Source organism: Salvia splendens, chromosome 18 (genome assembly GCF_004379255.2).
Source record: "Salvia splendens isolate huo1 chromosome 18, SspV2, whole genome shotgun sequence".
Taxonomy (NCBI): Eukaryota; Viridiplantae; Streptophyta; class Magnoliopsida; order Lamiales; family Lamiaceae; genus Salvia; species Salvia splendens.
Window position 1 is genome coordinate 25,312,102 of NC_056049.1, and position 17,234 is coordinate 25,329,335.

The following is a 17,234-nucleotide window of genomic DNA, read 5'->3' on the forward strand; positions in this document are numbered from 1 at the left end:
GAGCTCGGTTCTTGAGTGTTCTTTTACCATGTTTCTATGTTCTTAAGCTTTCTTTATCTTCTTCAATGAGTATTTAAGTTTCAGCTTTTAATTTGGTGTTTTCAATGCATGATTAGGTAGTTTACTTGTAGATCTTGTGTTTCTCTAGCATAGGTAAGTGTGTAGCAGCCATTTAGTCTTTTCTTTACTCATCTTTTAGTAGGCTTTTAGATCCCACCTTTTAGATCCCACCTTTTAAATATGCTTTTAGATAGCTAGTAAAGTAGGCTTTTAGATCCCACCTTTTAAATGTCTATTTTCTAGTAAAAATAGCTTCTCTTTCATTTAAGTGTAAACACTTAGAATTTAATTAGCACCCTTCTACTTGGTTCTTTTGCTTCTTTTACTTAGTAATTTTCGTGACAAAAGCTGATTTCTATCCTCTTGTTCATTTTATTCCTGAAAATGTTATTTTACGAAGTTCTCGCCACTGCTCTGATCTTGCTGCTAAGTTGCCCAGTTTATTTACTTGCCCAGTTTACGTGTCGGTTTATATGCTTTCTTCCAAATGCTTTTTATTCTCACTCGTAGTTCCCACATTAGTTTAAGTGTTATTTATATTTCGTAGTTTAGTTCCCACCCCCAATTTAGAGCGTGGCGACATCGCCAAAATCTTTCTAAGTGTGGAAATACATAACGGATGCTACCGTTCTTCGTGGGTTCGACACCCTAACTTACCATATGCTAATTAATAGTATTTTGGAAAGTGGGAACTTATAAATCTTGTTGAATAGGAAGGGACATGCGCCTACGACACCCGTGCAAAATCCAGTCCTTTTACCGACCCCGGAGGGTCCAGCACCCGTGCTGCCCCCGAAGGAGCTAGCACCCGTGCCGACCCCGGAGGATCCAGCACTCGTGGTGCCCCCGAAGGAGCTAGCACTCGAAGGATCCAACATCTATGCCGTGCCCGAAGGCCCCGACACTCGACCCAATGAAGGATCCAATGGAACCACTGAAAGTGGAACTGACCGATCTACTCGAGGGGAATCTAGAAACCGTCCCGAATGGGTTGTCAAACACCCACGGGGCTGTTGAGAAAGAGGTTGAGAAGCCAGGAGTCGAGATCATCGTTATGTCCGACGACGTGTTGACGGGAGCGACGGGGGACACAGTGGATGGAATGGTGGCAGCGGCGGTAGACGGGTCAGTCGACATCTCCAAGCAAAGGTGTTGATTTAAGTTCAGTTGGTGTGTAAACTCCTTTAGTGGCAAGAATATCTCATCTTGCGATTGTTCTGGTAACGAGATATACAAATCTTGCCGGGCGAAAAATACACGGAAATAAAAACAAGGAAATTACACGAAAACAACTGAAACAAAAAATTACACGGAAAACTTGTGGAAAGTGGTAAGCCGAGTCGAGGAGTCCTCTTTCTGCAACACGAGATACGCCCCGGTAGTGCTCACGGTTTGGCGTGTCGTCCCCAAAGATAAAACGGCTTCGTCTCTGAAGTAGCAGCACCGCTAGCAGCAAAGCTCCGACGAACGGGAGTAAGGCGGGGGCAGAGCTTCGACGGGAAGACTATGCAAAGAGGGAGAGAGCGTGTATGCAAGAATGCTTGTGTATGTTATGTGTAGAATGCAATGGTTGCATGCCTATTTATAGGCCAAGTCCACCTGCAGGGCATTGATGGAGTCAACAGCCATTATGTGTGTCATGATAGCTTGACTGTAACCGCCGAGGGTTATTGACTGGTGCACTAGCCAGTGGGAGCTGAAGGGACACGACGCACCTGGACATGCTATACGACGGGATACACCATGGACCGTCGGGGTCCATCGGGGACCTTTTGTCTCCCGTTATGCGTCGGGGTCCAGCGGGGACCTTTTATCTCCTGTTGTGCGTCGGGGTCCAGCGGGAACCTTTTGTCTCCTGTTGTGCGTCGGGCGGCTGCGACGCGCGCGTGTGGGCTCTGTGACTCGTCTTTTTCCACAATAATTATTACACATGATAATTCATTTGATTAAATACTTCATCAAAGTTTATCATCCCCGATGTGGGATAATAACACCTAGTTAATTAATCCCTTAGTTTTTTCACATAGCTCATTTCTAGCTTTATTGTGACCAACTTTAATATATTATATCTCACTCACCGGGAATCGGATTTGAGAAAATGAATATACTACGGTCATCTACTCGGAACGTAAATCGACGTTATTGCATTTAATTTCATAAAATTAAATGTCTTGTAACATTTATTATTAGTCAAAAATTATTTGACCAAGCACGATTTCAACAATATCATCCTCCTCTAGCTCCTCCAGCAAACGGTCGAGGTCGGTATCCCTATCCGACGCCGGCTCCGATGAGGTGTCCACCCAGCTCGCCGGAGCTAACTTGGGTAGCCCCGACGCCGGCCCGAGTAGTTCCCAACGCCGGCCGCAAAGGAAGGAAGAAGTCGACGGCCAACCGCCGTCGCACCGCGACTCCATCCGCCCCCGATCCTGCTCCCGCTCTCGCTCCCGTTCCCTTTGTGCCACCTCAACCCCCACCAACTCGTTGTGGGTGGTTTTGGCCCAACTCAATTTGCCCGATAGGTCAACTATGACCCCCGAGCAACTTCGATCGCATGTGACAATGATACGAGGTCTCCAAAGAACATTGGAGGTAGAGCCGGATGAATAGTCTTTCACGAGGGTATTTTTAGCCTTTAATTATGTAATTTTTATTTTTTAGGAGTTTAATTATGTAATTTTTAATTTTTAGGATTTTAATTATGTAATTTTTAATTTTTAGAATTTTAATTATGCAATTTTTATTTTTTTTATTATTTGTAATAGTGTTCCGGGTAATTTTAATGCATTTTAATATTGTGGAAATGTTTTTATTTAAATTGAATAATAGAATGGTGGGATCCTTGATCTTGTCCTTGCGGAAGAGCACGAATGTGGGTGTTGTACTCTTGGCTAAGGACATGGAGTAAGGGCATCCACAATAGGGCGCCCTAAGGCGCGCCCTATGGCGCGTCACGTCAGCAGTTTTATCCTCCTACCTCCCACCTGCAATGGGACGCCCTAAGGCACGTCATATGACGCGCCCTATGCATTTTATTTTATTTGAATATTTAAATAACAAAAAAGTGGGAAAAAACTTCATTTCATATATAAAAATTAATACATTACAATACGAATTAAAAAAAATCCGCTAACTCAACGACGGCGGTTACGAGCTCACACTTCTTCAATCATGTCGTTCATGAGTTGCGCATGGTCTTGTTGGTTGCGCATTGAGGCATGTCTAGCTAGAACCTCGTCGAAGTCCGACGGCAATCCTCTAGTGGGGGGCTCGGTCGCCGTGCTGGACGAGCTAGATGCACCGTCATCATCGTTCCACTCGGTGATGCTCCAACCTTCATGCTCGACTATCATGTTGTGCATGATAATGCCCGCATACATGACGCCGACGATGATTTCCTTGAACCAAAGACGAGACTGCCCTCTCACAACGACCCACCGTGATCGGAGCACACCAAATGTCCACTCGACATCCTTCCGCGTCGACTCTTGCTTTTGCGCAAATAAAACCCTCTTCTCACCCATTGGGCAACTGATCGTCTTCAGAAAAACAGGCCACCGTAGGTATATGCCATCGGCCAAGTAGTACCCCATGTGATATCGGCGCCTGTTGGCAGTGAACTCGATGGCCGGGCCGTTGCCGTTGCATTGCTCGGCGAAGAGGGTGGAGGAGTTGAGGACGTTGATGTCGTTGTTCGACCCGACTACGCCGAAGTACGCATGCCAAATCCAGAGCCAATGGTCAGCGACGGCTTCGAGGATCAAAGTCGGGTGGCTGCCCTTGTATTCACTAGTGAATTGGCCTCTCCACACCGTCGGACAATTCTTCCACTCCCAGTGCATACAGTCGATGCTCCCTAGCATCCCAGGAAAGCCGTGCACCGTCTCGTGCATCTTTATCTTGCCCAGGCAATCAGCGGCAGTAGGCTTGCGCAAATATGTGTCGTCGTAGGCCTCCACAACTCCACTATAAAATCTCTTCAAACACTCTCATCCTGTTATCTCCCCGACGTGGAGGTACTAGTCGAAAATGTCCGTCGTGGTGCCGTATGCCAACTGACGGAGTGCAGCCGTGCACTTTTGCAACGGTGTAAGACCGGGTCTGCCGATGCCGTCTTCCCGATAGGTGAAGTATTCATCACGTGACGACAACGTCCGGGCAATGCTGAGAAATAGGTAACGCGGCATTCTAAACCGCCGGCGGAAAACAGTCGGTCCCCACCGTGGTTGATCGGCAAAATAGTCTTCAACCAGACGTTGGTGAACTGCCGCGTGGTCGCGTCGGACAGACGTCCGACGTCGAATAGGCCTGCTGATCTGCTCCGCTGCCGCCACCTCCTCCTCGCGCTGCAGTTCGAGTAAGCATTCCGCCATGGCCTCTTCAACGGCTGCATCTAAGGCTGCCGAGGTCTCTGAGTGCGAACTACCCGACTTCGAGGAGCTAGAACTAGTAGTGTCATCGTCGTAGTTCATTTTGGTATGTGAGATAGGTAGAAATGTGAGAGAGGAGCGAAACGAGAGATGCGAGATGTTCGTATGAACAAGTGAATGAGAAACGAGGTTTAAATAGAAAAAAAACGCGTGGCATCGTCCGCCGATCCCGCAAGGGGGCACCCGATGGCGCGGACGATGGCCTATCGTCCGCACCCATCGTCCGCCGAGCCCACAATGGCACGGACGATAGGCCATCATCCGCGCTTCAACCGCGGACGATGCATAGGGCGTGGGCGTAGGGCGCGGACGATGGCGCCCGCGGACGATGACACGCATCGGGCGTCCCATTGTGGATGCCCTAAAAGTGAGTTCAGACCCACATCCATGCTTGTTGACAAGAGCACGGATGACGATGGTCCTAGGTTTCTTTCAACTGATAATCTGTCTGTCTATACAAATTCTATCCTTCACCTCCCACATTCAACAATGGCGTCTTCGATTTGCAAGCACGCAGCCATCGCACCATCTCCTACCACCTTCCGCTGCAATAGAATCCCTATCCACCGGGTCTACCTCATCAGAAATGGCCGTCCAGCCGCCGTCCGATGCTCCCTCCTCCGCCCTGAGTACATCCCCAACCACATACCGGACCCCAAGTACGTCCGCATCTTCGACACCACCCTCCGCGACGGCGAGCAGTCCCCCGGAGCCACCATGACCACCAAGGAGAAGCTCGACATCGCGCGGCAGCTCGCGCGCCTCGGCGTTGACATCATTGAAGCCGGATTCCCGGCCTCTTCCGACGCTGACTTCGAAGCCGTCGAATTGATCGCACGCGAGTTCGCCAACGTGGATTCCGACCATGTTCCGGTGATTTGTGGTCTGGCGAGGTGTAATAAGAGGGATATTGAGCGGTCGTGGGCGGCGGTGAAGCATGCGAGGAAGCCACGGATTCACACCTTTATCGCCACAAGTGAGATTCATATGCAATTCAAGCTGAAGATGACGCCGGAGCAAGTGGTTGAAAAGGCGAGGACTATGGTGGCTTATGCTCGGAGTTTGGGATGTGAAGATGTTGAGTTTAGCCCGGAAGATGCCGGAAGGTGGGGCAGATTGATTTACTTCTAAAATTAGTTACAGTAATTAATTCTTTGATAATGATTAATGAAATTGGAAAAATAATGGAGAAGCTTTGTATGAATACTCTCAAATAAAAAATTTCTCAAGTTTTTTGGAATAACTAAAACAAAAACAACAATCAAAGTATGAACTCGTTCTGTTATTTAGTATCTGGATGGGATCGAACATTTCCTATATAGTCTTTCATGATTTCGCTTCTCCCAGATGGAAATATGTTTTGAATAAGAGAAAACATATTACTATCTGATTTGTTTTATATCTGCAGTGGAGATGCTTCTTTTTTTGTTTTTATTTTCTTTCTGTTGTTTCTTGGCTATTGAAAGATTGGATTCTTATTCAGTAAACTCGCATTTCTATTGTTTCTGACCAACAGTAAAACATGCAGTGTTTTGCTATGCACCTGCAACCGGGTACCAGATCACCATCTAAATATGCTTCGCCCCCCCCCCCTCTGGTTGTTTCTTCATTGTATGAATTGGCTTAACTCATTTCCAATCTCTAAAGAAAGTTGTAGCTGTGGTGTTTTTATAGTTTTAACTTGAATTGGATTTTGGTGGCTGGCTGGGATGGGTTGGGTGTTGATCACCTTGACGTTCATAAAGTGGCAATTGTTGCACTGTATGAATTCTGAAAAGTTTCTGATTGGAACAGATTTTTCAAGGTTTTGAATTGCTATCGACTTAGGGAAAGGAGTGTCTGTAGATTTTGCGGCCAAATGCAATCTTGTTAATTTGTTAACGCGTCTTTCTTTTCTTTGGATTCTTACAGATCTGACCGAGAATTCCTCTATCAAATTCTGGGAGAGGTTATTAAGGCTGGGGCAACAACTCTTAACATCCCTGATACAGTAGGCTACACTTTGCCCTCTGAATTTGGACAGCTAATTGCAGACATAAAAGCAAACACCCCTGGAATTGAGAAAGTCATTATCTCAACACACTGCCAGAATGACCTTGGACTTTCTACTGCTAATACTTTAGCGGTATGTGTTTCATATGCTTGGAGTGCTGAACAACTAAACTCAGGTTGGATTGACACTGGTGCTTTTCTCAACTTCAGGGGGCATATGCTGGTGCGAGGCAAGTAGAGGTTACCATTAACGGGATTGGTGAAAGAGCTGGTAATGCATCACTGGAGGAGGTGTGTTCTCCTACTCTTTAATTTTGTTGGGGGTGGAGGGGGACCTTACATATCTATCTATACTTTCTAAATTTACCTGCAGTGAGAATTCTCTTTGCTTGGAATGAAAGACGGAAAGTAATGTGATCATCATATAGACATTTGAAAGCTAGCTTCTTGTATTTCAAGTGGTTAGTTTTTAGTCTTAATCATTAAAACTTAAGCAAACATAGTAGTAGATCATATGGGGTTCTTAGTGGGTTCTTCTGGTTTGGTACACCATAATTTAAATTCTCTTTGCATCAAATCACAGTTATCTTTTGGCTAAAGGACTATTTAAGTCCCTATTATCCTCTAAATGGAAGCATGTCTCTCTTTCTGATCTGCTGCAGGTTGTAATGGCCATAAAATGCCGCGGAGAGCAAGCTCTAGATGGTCTTTACACAGGGATCAATACTCAACATATTGTCATGGCAAGCAAGATGGTACACTATTCTCTGCATCATTTAAGATTTTTGAAAATTTCTTACAATACATAGTCCCATTCTTATACGTATGCATAGTCTCACATTGTTGAACACCGTGTTTCCAGGTAGAAGAATATAGTGGGCTGCGTATCCAGCCACACAAAGCAATTGTTGGAGCTAATGCTTTTGCTCATGAAAGTGGAATTCATCAGGTTGGTCTTTGATGGTTCTCTTTTATGCATGTGTCTTCTGCATTTACGTCGAACGTAGCTTTGATTGATTGTTTTTATCTACCTTTTTCCTTTAATTGCAAATATTGAATTTGTAAATCTACGTCTTACAATGATTAAAAAAAGAGACTGTCTTACCTCTTGTTTTGCAAGTGGTGACTGAGAGCACTATGAAAACAATATAATGAAATTTGGAAATTTTTAAGATTTCCTATCTTGAAAAGCTATGCACTAGTTTTATGGATCTTCACCTTATAATTAGTGGACTTGCCCGCTGAAGTTTTCAAAGAATATCTGACCCATTGAATTTTAAATGTGTAAAAACAAAAAAATCATTATAATATTATTAAGTAATGAGTAATAATGAAAAAATCATGTTTATACATTTTATCCAATCTCTATTTGCAGGATGGAATGCTGAAACATAAAAACACCTATGAGATTATATCTCCCGAAGATATTGGACTTCTTCGTTCTAATGAATCTGGTATCGTGCTTGGAAAACTCAGGTGCATGCTTTACTACTCTCTTGCAACCATTTCTGCATCTTCATTGTTGTCCTATGGTTGCGACTATCAAGTCTTTTGTGACACTTATTCTCTCTTACAACTGTTAATAAGATGCATTAACTAAAATGCTATTATTCTGTGGCCTATTCCAATTTATATTAGTACTGTAAACTTACAGTAGATTGTCACCTAGGTTAAGATTCATGCACAAACATGGGTACGGTAACACTGAATATTTGGCATCTTTTTAACTTATTCTAGGGGAAGTTGAAATGAACAAAATACATTTTCCACTGTGTAGTTTGCAGTTTCCCATTATTACTAAATAATCACAATAAACAAACGTAAGTAAATATCATATGTATGACAAATTAAGAAGTGCGTGGAATAGATCTAATGGGGGCTTGGTCGCAAGACGTCAGGAAGAGGCACAACAAATATACCATAAAAGTCATTGTCATCTATTCGACCTGAATCCACCAAGCCAAGTGGTCACAATTCCTATAGGATAACTCATGGTCAAGCCTATGATATCAGAGCTAGTAGGCATGTCTCATTAGCTCTAGAAACATGAGGATCTCTCAATCCTTGTTGTTAAGTCTATCTTAGTTAGTTACTTTGTAGATCATTGTTGTTTTCATGATGATCATCAACATATCCTAGGTCATGATATACCCAGAGTATTTATTGTAATGTCTATTCTTTTTTTTTCCTGAATTATTTTTCAGTGGACGCCATGCTTTGAAAGCCAAAATGTTAGAGGTAAATTGCAATCTTTGAGCTTATTCTTAACTATTATAGTAGCTTCTGCAAATGTTCCACCAATGCATCAATGTTTACTCTAAATGAATCTGCAGCTTGGGTATGATATTGATGGAAAGGAACTTGATGATCTATTTTCACGCTTCAAAGCTGTAGCTGGAAATAAAAAGGTACTGTCTTATCTGCTAAGACAGATGTAGAAGACTAGAATAATGTGTTTAATATTACAAAACTATTTCCCACATGTTTCTATTCCGTTGATGTTCCAGAATATCAGCGATGATGACCTAGTAGCCCTAGTCTCAGATGAAGTTTTCCAGCCACAAACTGTTTGGAAACTTGAAGATGTACAGGCATGTTTATGCCCAACATTCTAGATAGTTGTTAATCACTATATAAATGTGGTACATTAAGATAGTTCATTCAATTACCATCCTTGTACCTTGCCCGCAGGTCACATGTGGATCTCTTGGCCTTTCAACCGCAACAGTCAAACTCATTCATGCAAATGGCGATGAACATATTTCTTGTTCGGTTGGGACTGGGCCTGTTGATGCAGCATATAAGGCAGTTGACCTTGTTGTTAAGGTTAGAAACTTCAAAACATTTCAGCTGTTGTACACTGTATTGCCCTTTTAAGTTGATTCAGGGACATATTTGAAATTGGTGTATTCTGCTGCTATTAGTGAATATAATTGTAGACACATGTATAATTCATTAAATTAGTTGCTTTGAGTTTCTGTTTCTAACTTCTTTCTGCAACCAAATTGGTTCATAGTTTGTTTTCTTGTGAATATCACATCTTTGGGCTGTGAATTAGGGATCCCAAACATGTACTCCCTCCGTCCCACTGCAGTTGGATCATATTCTTTTTTGTTTTTTTGGTTGTCCCTCTATAGTTGAGTGATATCCCCCCGTCCCTAAAGAATATGCACTTTGGGTTCGACATGGGTTTTAATGCAAAATTGGTAAAGTAAGAGAGAAGTAGAGAGAAAAAGTAATTAAAGTATTCTTAGTGGGGAATGAGTCCCACCTCATTAGGAGAAAAGAGTTTCCAAAATTGGAAAGTGCATATTCTTGTGGGATGGACTAAAAAGGAAGAGTGCATATTCTTGTGGGACGGAGGGAGTATCATTTTTCTGCAAAAAACAACACATTTAATCTCTCACTTTATTCTCTCTTTTCACTTATCTGAGTACTATATTGTCCTCTCTACTTTATTTGTCATCATTGACTATTGGGGTTTAGGGGTCTAATGACTCTAATCTCATTGGACAACACCCGAGCCTTGATGTTTGTACCTCAAGATTCTCATACTAGTTCTATATGAAACAAGCTTGTTTACAGTTTTGCATGCTCACAGGTTCCTGTAACACTTCTCGAGTATTCCTTGAATGGTGTCACTGAAGGCATTGATGCTATAGCCACTACACGGGTTCTAATTCGTGGCGAAGATAGTGTAATAGCTACCCATGCTTATACAGGAGAATCTGTCAATCGCGCATTCTGGTACTGAGTACTTTGCATCTTTCAGAAATTTGTCTAAATGATGTTAGAACAGACAAATTTTGATTCATTGAATTTTCGTTTTTCTGTACCACAATCATCTTCTATATAACCAGTGGGACTGGTGCATCCATGGACATCGTCATCTCAAGTGTTCGAGCTTATGTTAATGCACTCAACAAGCTCCTAGGCTTCAAGAACCGTCTAAAAACTGAAGACCCCAACGAAAGCAAGGTAATACATACATTGTAAGTGAAGAAATAGCACTTGATGTAGCTTAAGGGTGAGGAGCATTATCTTCTTCTTGAGTTGCCAGTCGATATTCAGTTTGTTCTTGTTTGGTTTCTCTTTTGGTAGTGGAACGGTGATGGGCGAAAACGCCTTTGCTATATCTTGTATGTATTGGAACTTCGAAACTTAGTTGAAGTTGCTGATCAACTGATGCGTGTGATTTGTGTAACATTTTTGCAGTAACTTGTAGTAGTATTGATTTGTGCTTAGCAAAAAATGAGATTGTGCTGCGGGTTGTATTCATCAACTGGTACACGTTCCACTAGATTGCAAAGTCATAGTATTTAATTTGACTGGATTATAAAACGTGGTAATATCTATGACAAGTAAGTGTGTTTTTGTAGTTCCTGTAGTCTATATGAACCTAGTTCCTTTAAATCTTGATTTGTGCTAAAACAATGTTTTTATAGCATGGACGTGGGTTCGGACCCACTTTTATTCATTTTTTACTCCATACTCCATGCTCAGGCCTGAATGAATGAGTTGCTGACTTACACAATTCTTTGCTTGTTAGATAGCTAAGCTCACTAGCATTCTGTATTATAGGGCATTAGAATTGGTGAAGGAACTGTTTCTTTTATCAATCAGATCCAAGATTACGAGTTGAACTTCAGAGTGACTTTGATGCACTTTTCTTGTCTTGTTTACTTTCCTTTTCTATCAAACAAGATGAGAATAACAATAATCAAACACCCCCACAACAAAAAAATTAATCAAACGTAAAAGAGTCCTCGAGTAGGAACTGAAAATTTTAGATTGAAGTATAACAGTATTACAACTTAACAATACACTAGCAACGCAATAAATTTGAATTAACAAAACCTGTGTATGAAGCAATAACAGTCGACATATTACAAATTCAATAATCACACAAATACATGAGAGGTGCCTGTCCCCCAACACAAATCTTATTGTAAGAGAGATTCAGATAGAAATTCAAGGGTTTTCAAGTCGATGATTTGGTAGTAGCGGGATTGAATGGAAGCTGTTCAGCGCAGGAGAGTACTTCATTGGGTCCTGCTTGCTCTCGACCGACGCCCAACAAGTCAAGATAATAGAGGTAGTGAGAGATGATGTTGTTCATGGGATCAATGTCACCCTGCCCACAAGTGAGCTCACCATATAAAAGATTCATGGTGCTTCCAAATCCAGGAACTCGTTTTGCTAATGTATCATTCTTGGTGGGTTTCCAGTTCCCAACAAAGACGTCGTGAGCAGATGGCTGTTTCCTTTTCACGGGAGTCATCCACCTATAGATTGCAGCCTGGAAGGCAATAGTGGCATTTTGTTCAACGTATTCGGGATGGTTCAACAAATCCTGATTGATGCCTTTACCAATTGCTCCGTAGTTGTAGTTCCTGGAGCGATTTCAGAACAAAACATGATTTCTTATTTTTACACGATGTTAGCAGATTCACGGGCATACAAGATTAAAACAAAAAACTAAATGACATCGAATAAAGACTACACATAGCCATGGCAAGTAGGCAGTAACAAGGTACACATATAAACATTGTTGCCTATAAAACACTATGCATGATTCCTAATATTAGTCTTACTACCAACAGGGGATTAGTACTGGGTACATGCTTGCATCAGTCTATTCTCTACCACCAAAATAAGTCTAGAAGTTGATATATAGCCGAGCAAGGTTAACCAAAACTCGAGGAGATTTATTCTTGAGAAGAAGGAAAATAGATTGCGAGAAAGATAAAAAAAGTACCAGTAGATTGGAATAGCCCCACGGCCATAGTATTCAGCTCCAGGAGCACATGGATACTCGTATTTGTAGAAGTCATCACAATATTTTTGGCTGGGACTCATTTCCTTGTTAAAGCATAGACCCCATGCTAGAGGTCCACCCGTAGCCACTCCATAACCACCTGCATCATTTCCACACTGATAACTCTGCTAGAACGAAGGAAGACAAACAATTCACCTGATAGATGTTTATTATAAAGTGGCAGAGGATAGATATTTTTGCAAGTAAAAAGACAAGAATCTATATCGTGTCTACCATATTGTTTTCCATAGGCAGTTCAGTAACCGGATTCACCAGCTCAGCCACAATCCTACTTCTGTACGTGTCTCAAATTTTCCAGAAGTTTACAATATCAAAGACTGTGGTAGTAACTAATAATTGCAACATAAATCTACATTTTTCCAAAGCAAGGCTGTCAGGATTCTACACAGTTTTAACATCAAGACTCTTTAGCCAAGACTAAAGGCAAGAGCCAATAATGAGAAATTGCCAAGATTCTGAAATACTTAACAATCATACAAGCTTTTCCTTTGATTGTAACGAAATTAATATGTCAACATGCATATGGGAGTAGCTACGACAAATAAACTAACTCCTGACAGTTATGGATATTATTTGACAGTAAACAATCAAATCCATATCACTTACATACATAAACAGCATTATAATCACCAAAACATACAGAAAAGAACTAAAATATGCAGCAAGAGCATTTACAAACTAACCAACAAAGTAACAAGGTATAAATAAAGGTCACACTTTGGACTGCAGTGAACATAGATTATTACACCAACAGACTTATATAAATCCCCAAAAGGAATCAGTCAATTCAACTACATGTAACACGTAAAAATGACTGAAGAACCACTCTAACTTAGGGAAAATTACCAAGTCAACCTCATTTGAGAATGGAAATGTTTTCCCTCATAACTAAAATCATCAAAAGAATCGAACAACTTTACCAATAAATTCAAAAAAGAGAGGGAAGCCATCAGCTACAAGCTCAAATGAACACCAACAATCTAGATCCACAGCACATAATAATCACACTACAAATTTAACACTTTGATGAATCAATACTTACAAATTTCTACTCAGATTTAAAAATTCCAATTCCCAAACTTCCAAATTTAATAAAATCAAACACAACTAAAAGAAAGTAAAAAGTAGAAAAAACTCACACGAAGTTTTGCAGCCGACGTGGCCTAGGAATGCGGCGATCTCCTTCATCTGCATGAGCTTGCCGCCGGTGGTCCCGAATCCGAGGTGCTCAAACGTGGAGGCGGCGAGGATGAAGGACCGGTAATCCCAGAAGCCAACGGCGTTCGCCACCGGTGAGTTCCTATTGGAGAAGAGATTCTCGAACTGGTAGGTCTGGAAGACATCGGAGATAGTGAGATTGCAGCAGTATTTGGACCAACCCTTGCACTCCCATCCTTGGTCGCACACCTTCTCCCCCTTCACAGTCTTCACTTTGATTTCTTTGTCTGCCGCACCCGCCAAGCACGCTGCCATTGCCATCACGCAGATCGCCAAACCGATCTTCGCCTCCATTTTCTGCTAAATCACCCAAAAATATCAGAAATTATAGGCGTTTTGCTGAAATTGAAGAAGGAATCGATGTATTTTAGAAGAAATAGGGGGAGCTTTTTATGAGTGATTGACTAATCATGGATTTGACACAAATGCATTGAAGATTAATGGAAGCGAGAGAAAGTGAAGGGCTAACCACTACTTACACACAGTCGGTATAATTTCAAGATACTTCTTGGTTGGAAAATAATAAATTCAGAGAACGGAGGAAAGAATGAAACAATAGTGGAAAATCAAGATTTATTTTGCTTGGATGAAATACGAAGAGAATCAGAGAAGAGATGCCCACCGACGACAGACTGTGTTAGCTCAGCTGTCGCTTTCACGGTCTTCCTTTTTACTATTTTTCTTTACTTTCATAGTTTTTATATTCTAGTTCTAGTTCTAATTCTAATTAATTATGATATATTTTTGCGTACTAATTAAAATATGTATTAAAATACACCTCAAATAACCTATTTTGTTGTCATGGTATATTTTATTTTACTATATTAATTTTTATCAAAATCTATAATGTTATAAAATAGGAGTAGAAAATTTTACTTAAAATTTTATTTTTTAATTTTAAAAATTATGAGAATAACAAGAAATAACGAAGTATTATATAATTTAAAATATTATTGTCGAAGGTAAGTATGTACTTTGTAGCTTGAAATGGTATGTATTTAAGAAAATACCCTCACAATATAGATGATTGATGAGACGGGACCGACGACTAAAATCGAAGGCTGTGATGAGTTCAATGTTTTAAAAATCGGACCGGCCGGTTCGACCGGTCGTACCGCGAACTGGTAGGTAGTCCGGTCCAGTTCACCCCTTTAAACCACCACTGCATTGAATCGCCGTGAACCGGTGGAACCGACCGATCGGACCGGTTGGACCGTGAACCGGAAACCGGTTTTCAATTTTTTTTTCAAATTTTTTAAAATTTGTTGTTGGTAGAGGTTGAACTCATGACCTCTCATGGTTAAGAAGACCTCTACCACTCCACCACATGGGCTCATTGAACAATTTGAACATTAAATATTTTTATACATTAACTATTAATTTTATCTACAAAAACTAATAATTCATTTTAATTTTATTATTCTTTAATATAATTGTTAATTATAATATATATAATTATCATCCTTTATATTTTAATGATGCTCTACTTACCACATATATTATTATTAGTACCATATAAGATTCATTATTTACTATAAATAAATTTTTTATATTACATACTTAATTTATATACCCTAGTTATTGACATTAATGAATAATCTTATCTAAACTAATTAATAAGTACTTAATTCGTATTTAATTATATATTATTTTACGAAATAAATTTTCTTAAATTAATATAAACATTATCTATTTTAATACATGAAATATTAAATTTTTTATCTAGACTAACTAATATTAAATATATATATCTGAATATATTTACTAAATTTTAATATTATTTATATTTATATATCACTAATTATCTATAAGGTTTAATGTTTTGAGATATATTATTAATTTTAAATCATTTACTAAATTTAATATATTTTTATATATATTTGCAACAGTAAAACGGTTAGACTGTTGGTTCGACCGGTTGGATCGGTTGAACCGTAAACCAATAACGTCGTCGGTTCGCTCATTTGGTAAGGGTGGGCTGACTGAGAATAAATATATCCATGGAATGAGGTGGTACTCATAACTAGACATGCCCACGGTTCGTAAATCGGCGGTTCCGGTTTTGAGAAATGTGGAACCGGAACCGAACCGTGAGGCTATTTCACGGTTCCGGTTTCGATTTGAAAAACGGCGGTTCCGATTCCAAATCGCCGGTTTTCCGGCGGTTTTTTACGGTTTTCACGGTTTCGAACCGCCGGTTCCGGCGTTTTTTCGTGGTTCCGACTAGATTTCACGATTTTTCGACGGTTTTTCACGGTTCCAATTTGGAATCGTCCAGAACCGCCGGTTCCGGCACGGTTTCAGTTCGTAAAATTTGGAACCGAAACCGGCACACGGTTCAAAATATGGCGGTTCCGGTTCAAGAAAAAAGTCACGGTTCCGGTACGGAATCGGAACCGGTGATTACGGTTCCGCAGTTAACCGCCGGAACCGAAAACCTTGGGTATTTTTATTCATAACTGGATGAATTTATAACACCAAGAAATGGCTAGATAGTTACCATATTACCCCTTATATTTGACATTTTAACTTCAAAAACTGTGGGAGGTGGTTTTATATCTTGGGTGGGAGGTGGTTTTATATCTTGGAACATTCCTGACATCAAGAATTGAGGGAGATTTTATATCTTGGGTATCTTGGGTGGGAGGTGGTTTTATATCTTGGAACAGTCATGACATTTTAACTATGGCTACATAGTTACCATAGCCGTTTCCAAATATTGGGTAGGAGGTGGTTTTATATCTTGGAACAGTCCTGACATCAAGAATTGAGGGCGATTTTACCCCCCTCATTTTCCTTCCCCACAAAAAAGACGTGACTTCCCCAAATTATTTCCAATCGAAAACCCCTAAACCCAATTCTTGACCAATTTTATTTCTTACCCAAAACAAAGAGTCCCGATATTTTATTTCTGAAGCTGAATTTGTATTAACCAAACGCACGAATATACACTTTCGTTGTTGGGCCCATACGCCGTAAGTCTGCAGCAAATTAATCCCTAAACTAATTGGTTCTTGATTCTAACCCAGGTTTTCGGTTAGAATTGAGAACCGCCTAAACTCTAGACCCACTAACCGAAATTGAACTTTGATCTTATTTTTTTGGTTCTTGGTTAACCGAGAATGCATTTAAATTCAGAAATGCAGCCCAAATCTTGGCCCTAGGATTAGATGATCTAATGGTCAATAATTAACCAAAAACATGGAAGGTCATAATTAAGCAATTTTAGGTCATATTATAATATTTGGGCTTAATGTCATGCTAAGATCATTTTAGGTCGTGCTTTGTTAGCATGACCTAAAAATTAACTAACTATGACCTAAAAGTGCCCTACGTATGATATTGTTTTGCGTTTCTGTATTTAAATATAGTTTTGCATAGATCAAAACCCTATTTACATAAATGTCATTTTAATTAAAAGTTATTTATTGATTAAAATTATTTATTAATAATAGATTTTTTAGATGTTGCAGTTATATGAACGTGATTTGAAAGGGTAAAAAACTGCTATAAGCTATTTATTGATTAAAATTATTAATAATAACAGTTATATGAACGTGATTTGAAAGGGTAAAAAACTCCAATAAGCTATTTATTGATTAAAATTATTATTAATAATAGATTTTCAAGATATTGCAGTTATATGAACGTGATTTGAAAGGGTAACAAATTGCTATAAGACATTCATTATGATT

The 17,234-nt window shown here is 40.2% G+C and overlaps 2 protein-coding genes across 5 annotated transcripts; one reads left to right on the forward strand and one right to left on the reverse strand.

Moving 5' to 3' along the window:
• The first annotated feature begins 4,945 nt into the window (after positions 1-4,945).
• LOC121776273 (2-isopropylmalate synthase A-like) lies at positions 4,946-10,664 on the forward strand. The gene is made up of 12 exons (XM_042173435.1): positions 4,946-5,596; positions 6,402-6,615; positions 6,693-6,773; positions 7,145-7,237; positions 7,345-7,431; positions 7,858-7,958; positions 8,687-8,720; positions 8,816-8,890; positions 8,990-9,073; positions 9,174-9,308; positions 10,084-10,229; positions 10,343-10,664. The coding sequence occupies exons 1-12, from the start codon at positions 4,980-4,982 to the stop codon at positions 10,476-10,478; spliced, it is 1,803 nt and encodes a 600-aa protein (XP_042029369.1). The 5' UTR covers positions 4,946-4,979; the 3' UTR covers positions 10,479-10,664.
• Positions 10,665-11,253: 589 nt separating this feature from the next.
• On the reverse strand, positions 11,254-14,177 carry LOC121776274 (chitinase-like protein 1). Of its 4 annotated transcripts, none has more exons than XM_042173437.1 (4): positions 14,019-14,177; positions 13,461-13,836; positions 12,241-12,400; positions 11,254-11,875 (listed from the first exon to the last, which is right to left on the reverse strand). In XM_042173437.1, exons 2-4 carry the CDS (start codon positions 13,831-13,833, stop codon positions 11,464-11,466), a joined length of 945 nt encoding a protein of 314 aa, XP_042029371.1. In that variant the 5' UTR covers positions 13,834-13,836; positions 14,019-14,177; the 3' UTR covers positions 11,254-11,463. The 4 variants fall into 4 exon arrangements, with proteins under 4 accessions (XP_042029371.1, XP_042029370.1, XP_042029373.1 ...); XM_042173436.1 differs by having other exon boundaries at positions 14,009-14,164; XM_042173439.1 differs by having other exon boundaries at positions 13,461-13,839; positions 14,019-14,160.
• Positions 14,178-17,234: the final 3,057 nt, after the last annotated feature.

What these genes read in the sequence shown, in the direction of transcription:
- LOC121776273 (XM_042173435.1), top strand. Translation starts at nt 4,980, where the DNA reads ATGGCGTCTTCGATTTGCAAGCACGCAGCCATCGCACCATCTCCTACC. An exon ending in ATGAAAGTGGAATTCATCAG is followed by an intron (nt 7,432 to 7,857) that starts GTTGGTCTTTGA and finishes CTCTATTTGCAG; the next exon opens with GATGGAATGCTGAAACATAA. An exon ending in CAGTTGACCTTGTTGTTAAG is followed by an intron (nt 9,309 to 10,083) that starts GTTAGAAACTTC and finishes GCATGCTCACAG; the next exon opens with GTTCCTGTAACACTTCTCGA.
- LOC121776274 (XM_042173437.1), bottom strand. Translation starts at nt 13,833, where the DNA reads ATGGAGGCGAAGATCGGTTTGGCGATCTGCGTGATGGCAATGGCAGCG. An exon ending in CGTCGGCTGCAAAACTTCGT is followed by an intron (nt 12,401 to 13,460) that starts GTGAGTTTTTTC and finishes GAAATGATGCAG; the next exon opens with GTGGTTATGGAGTGGCTACG. An exon ending in GGGGCTATTCCAATCTACTG is followed by an intron (nt 11,876 to 12,240) that starts GTACTTTTTTTA and finishes AAATCGCTCCAG; the next exon opens with GAACTACAACTACGGAGCAA.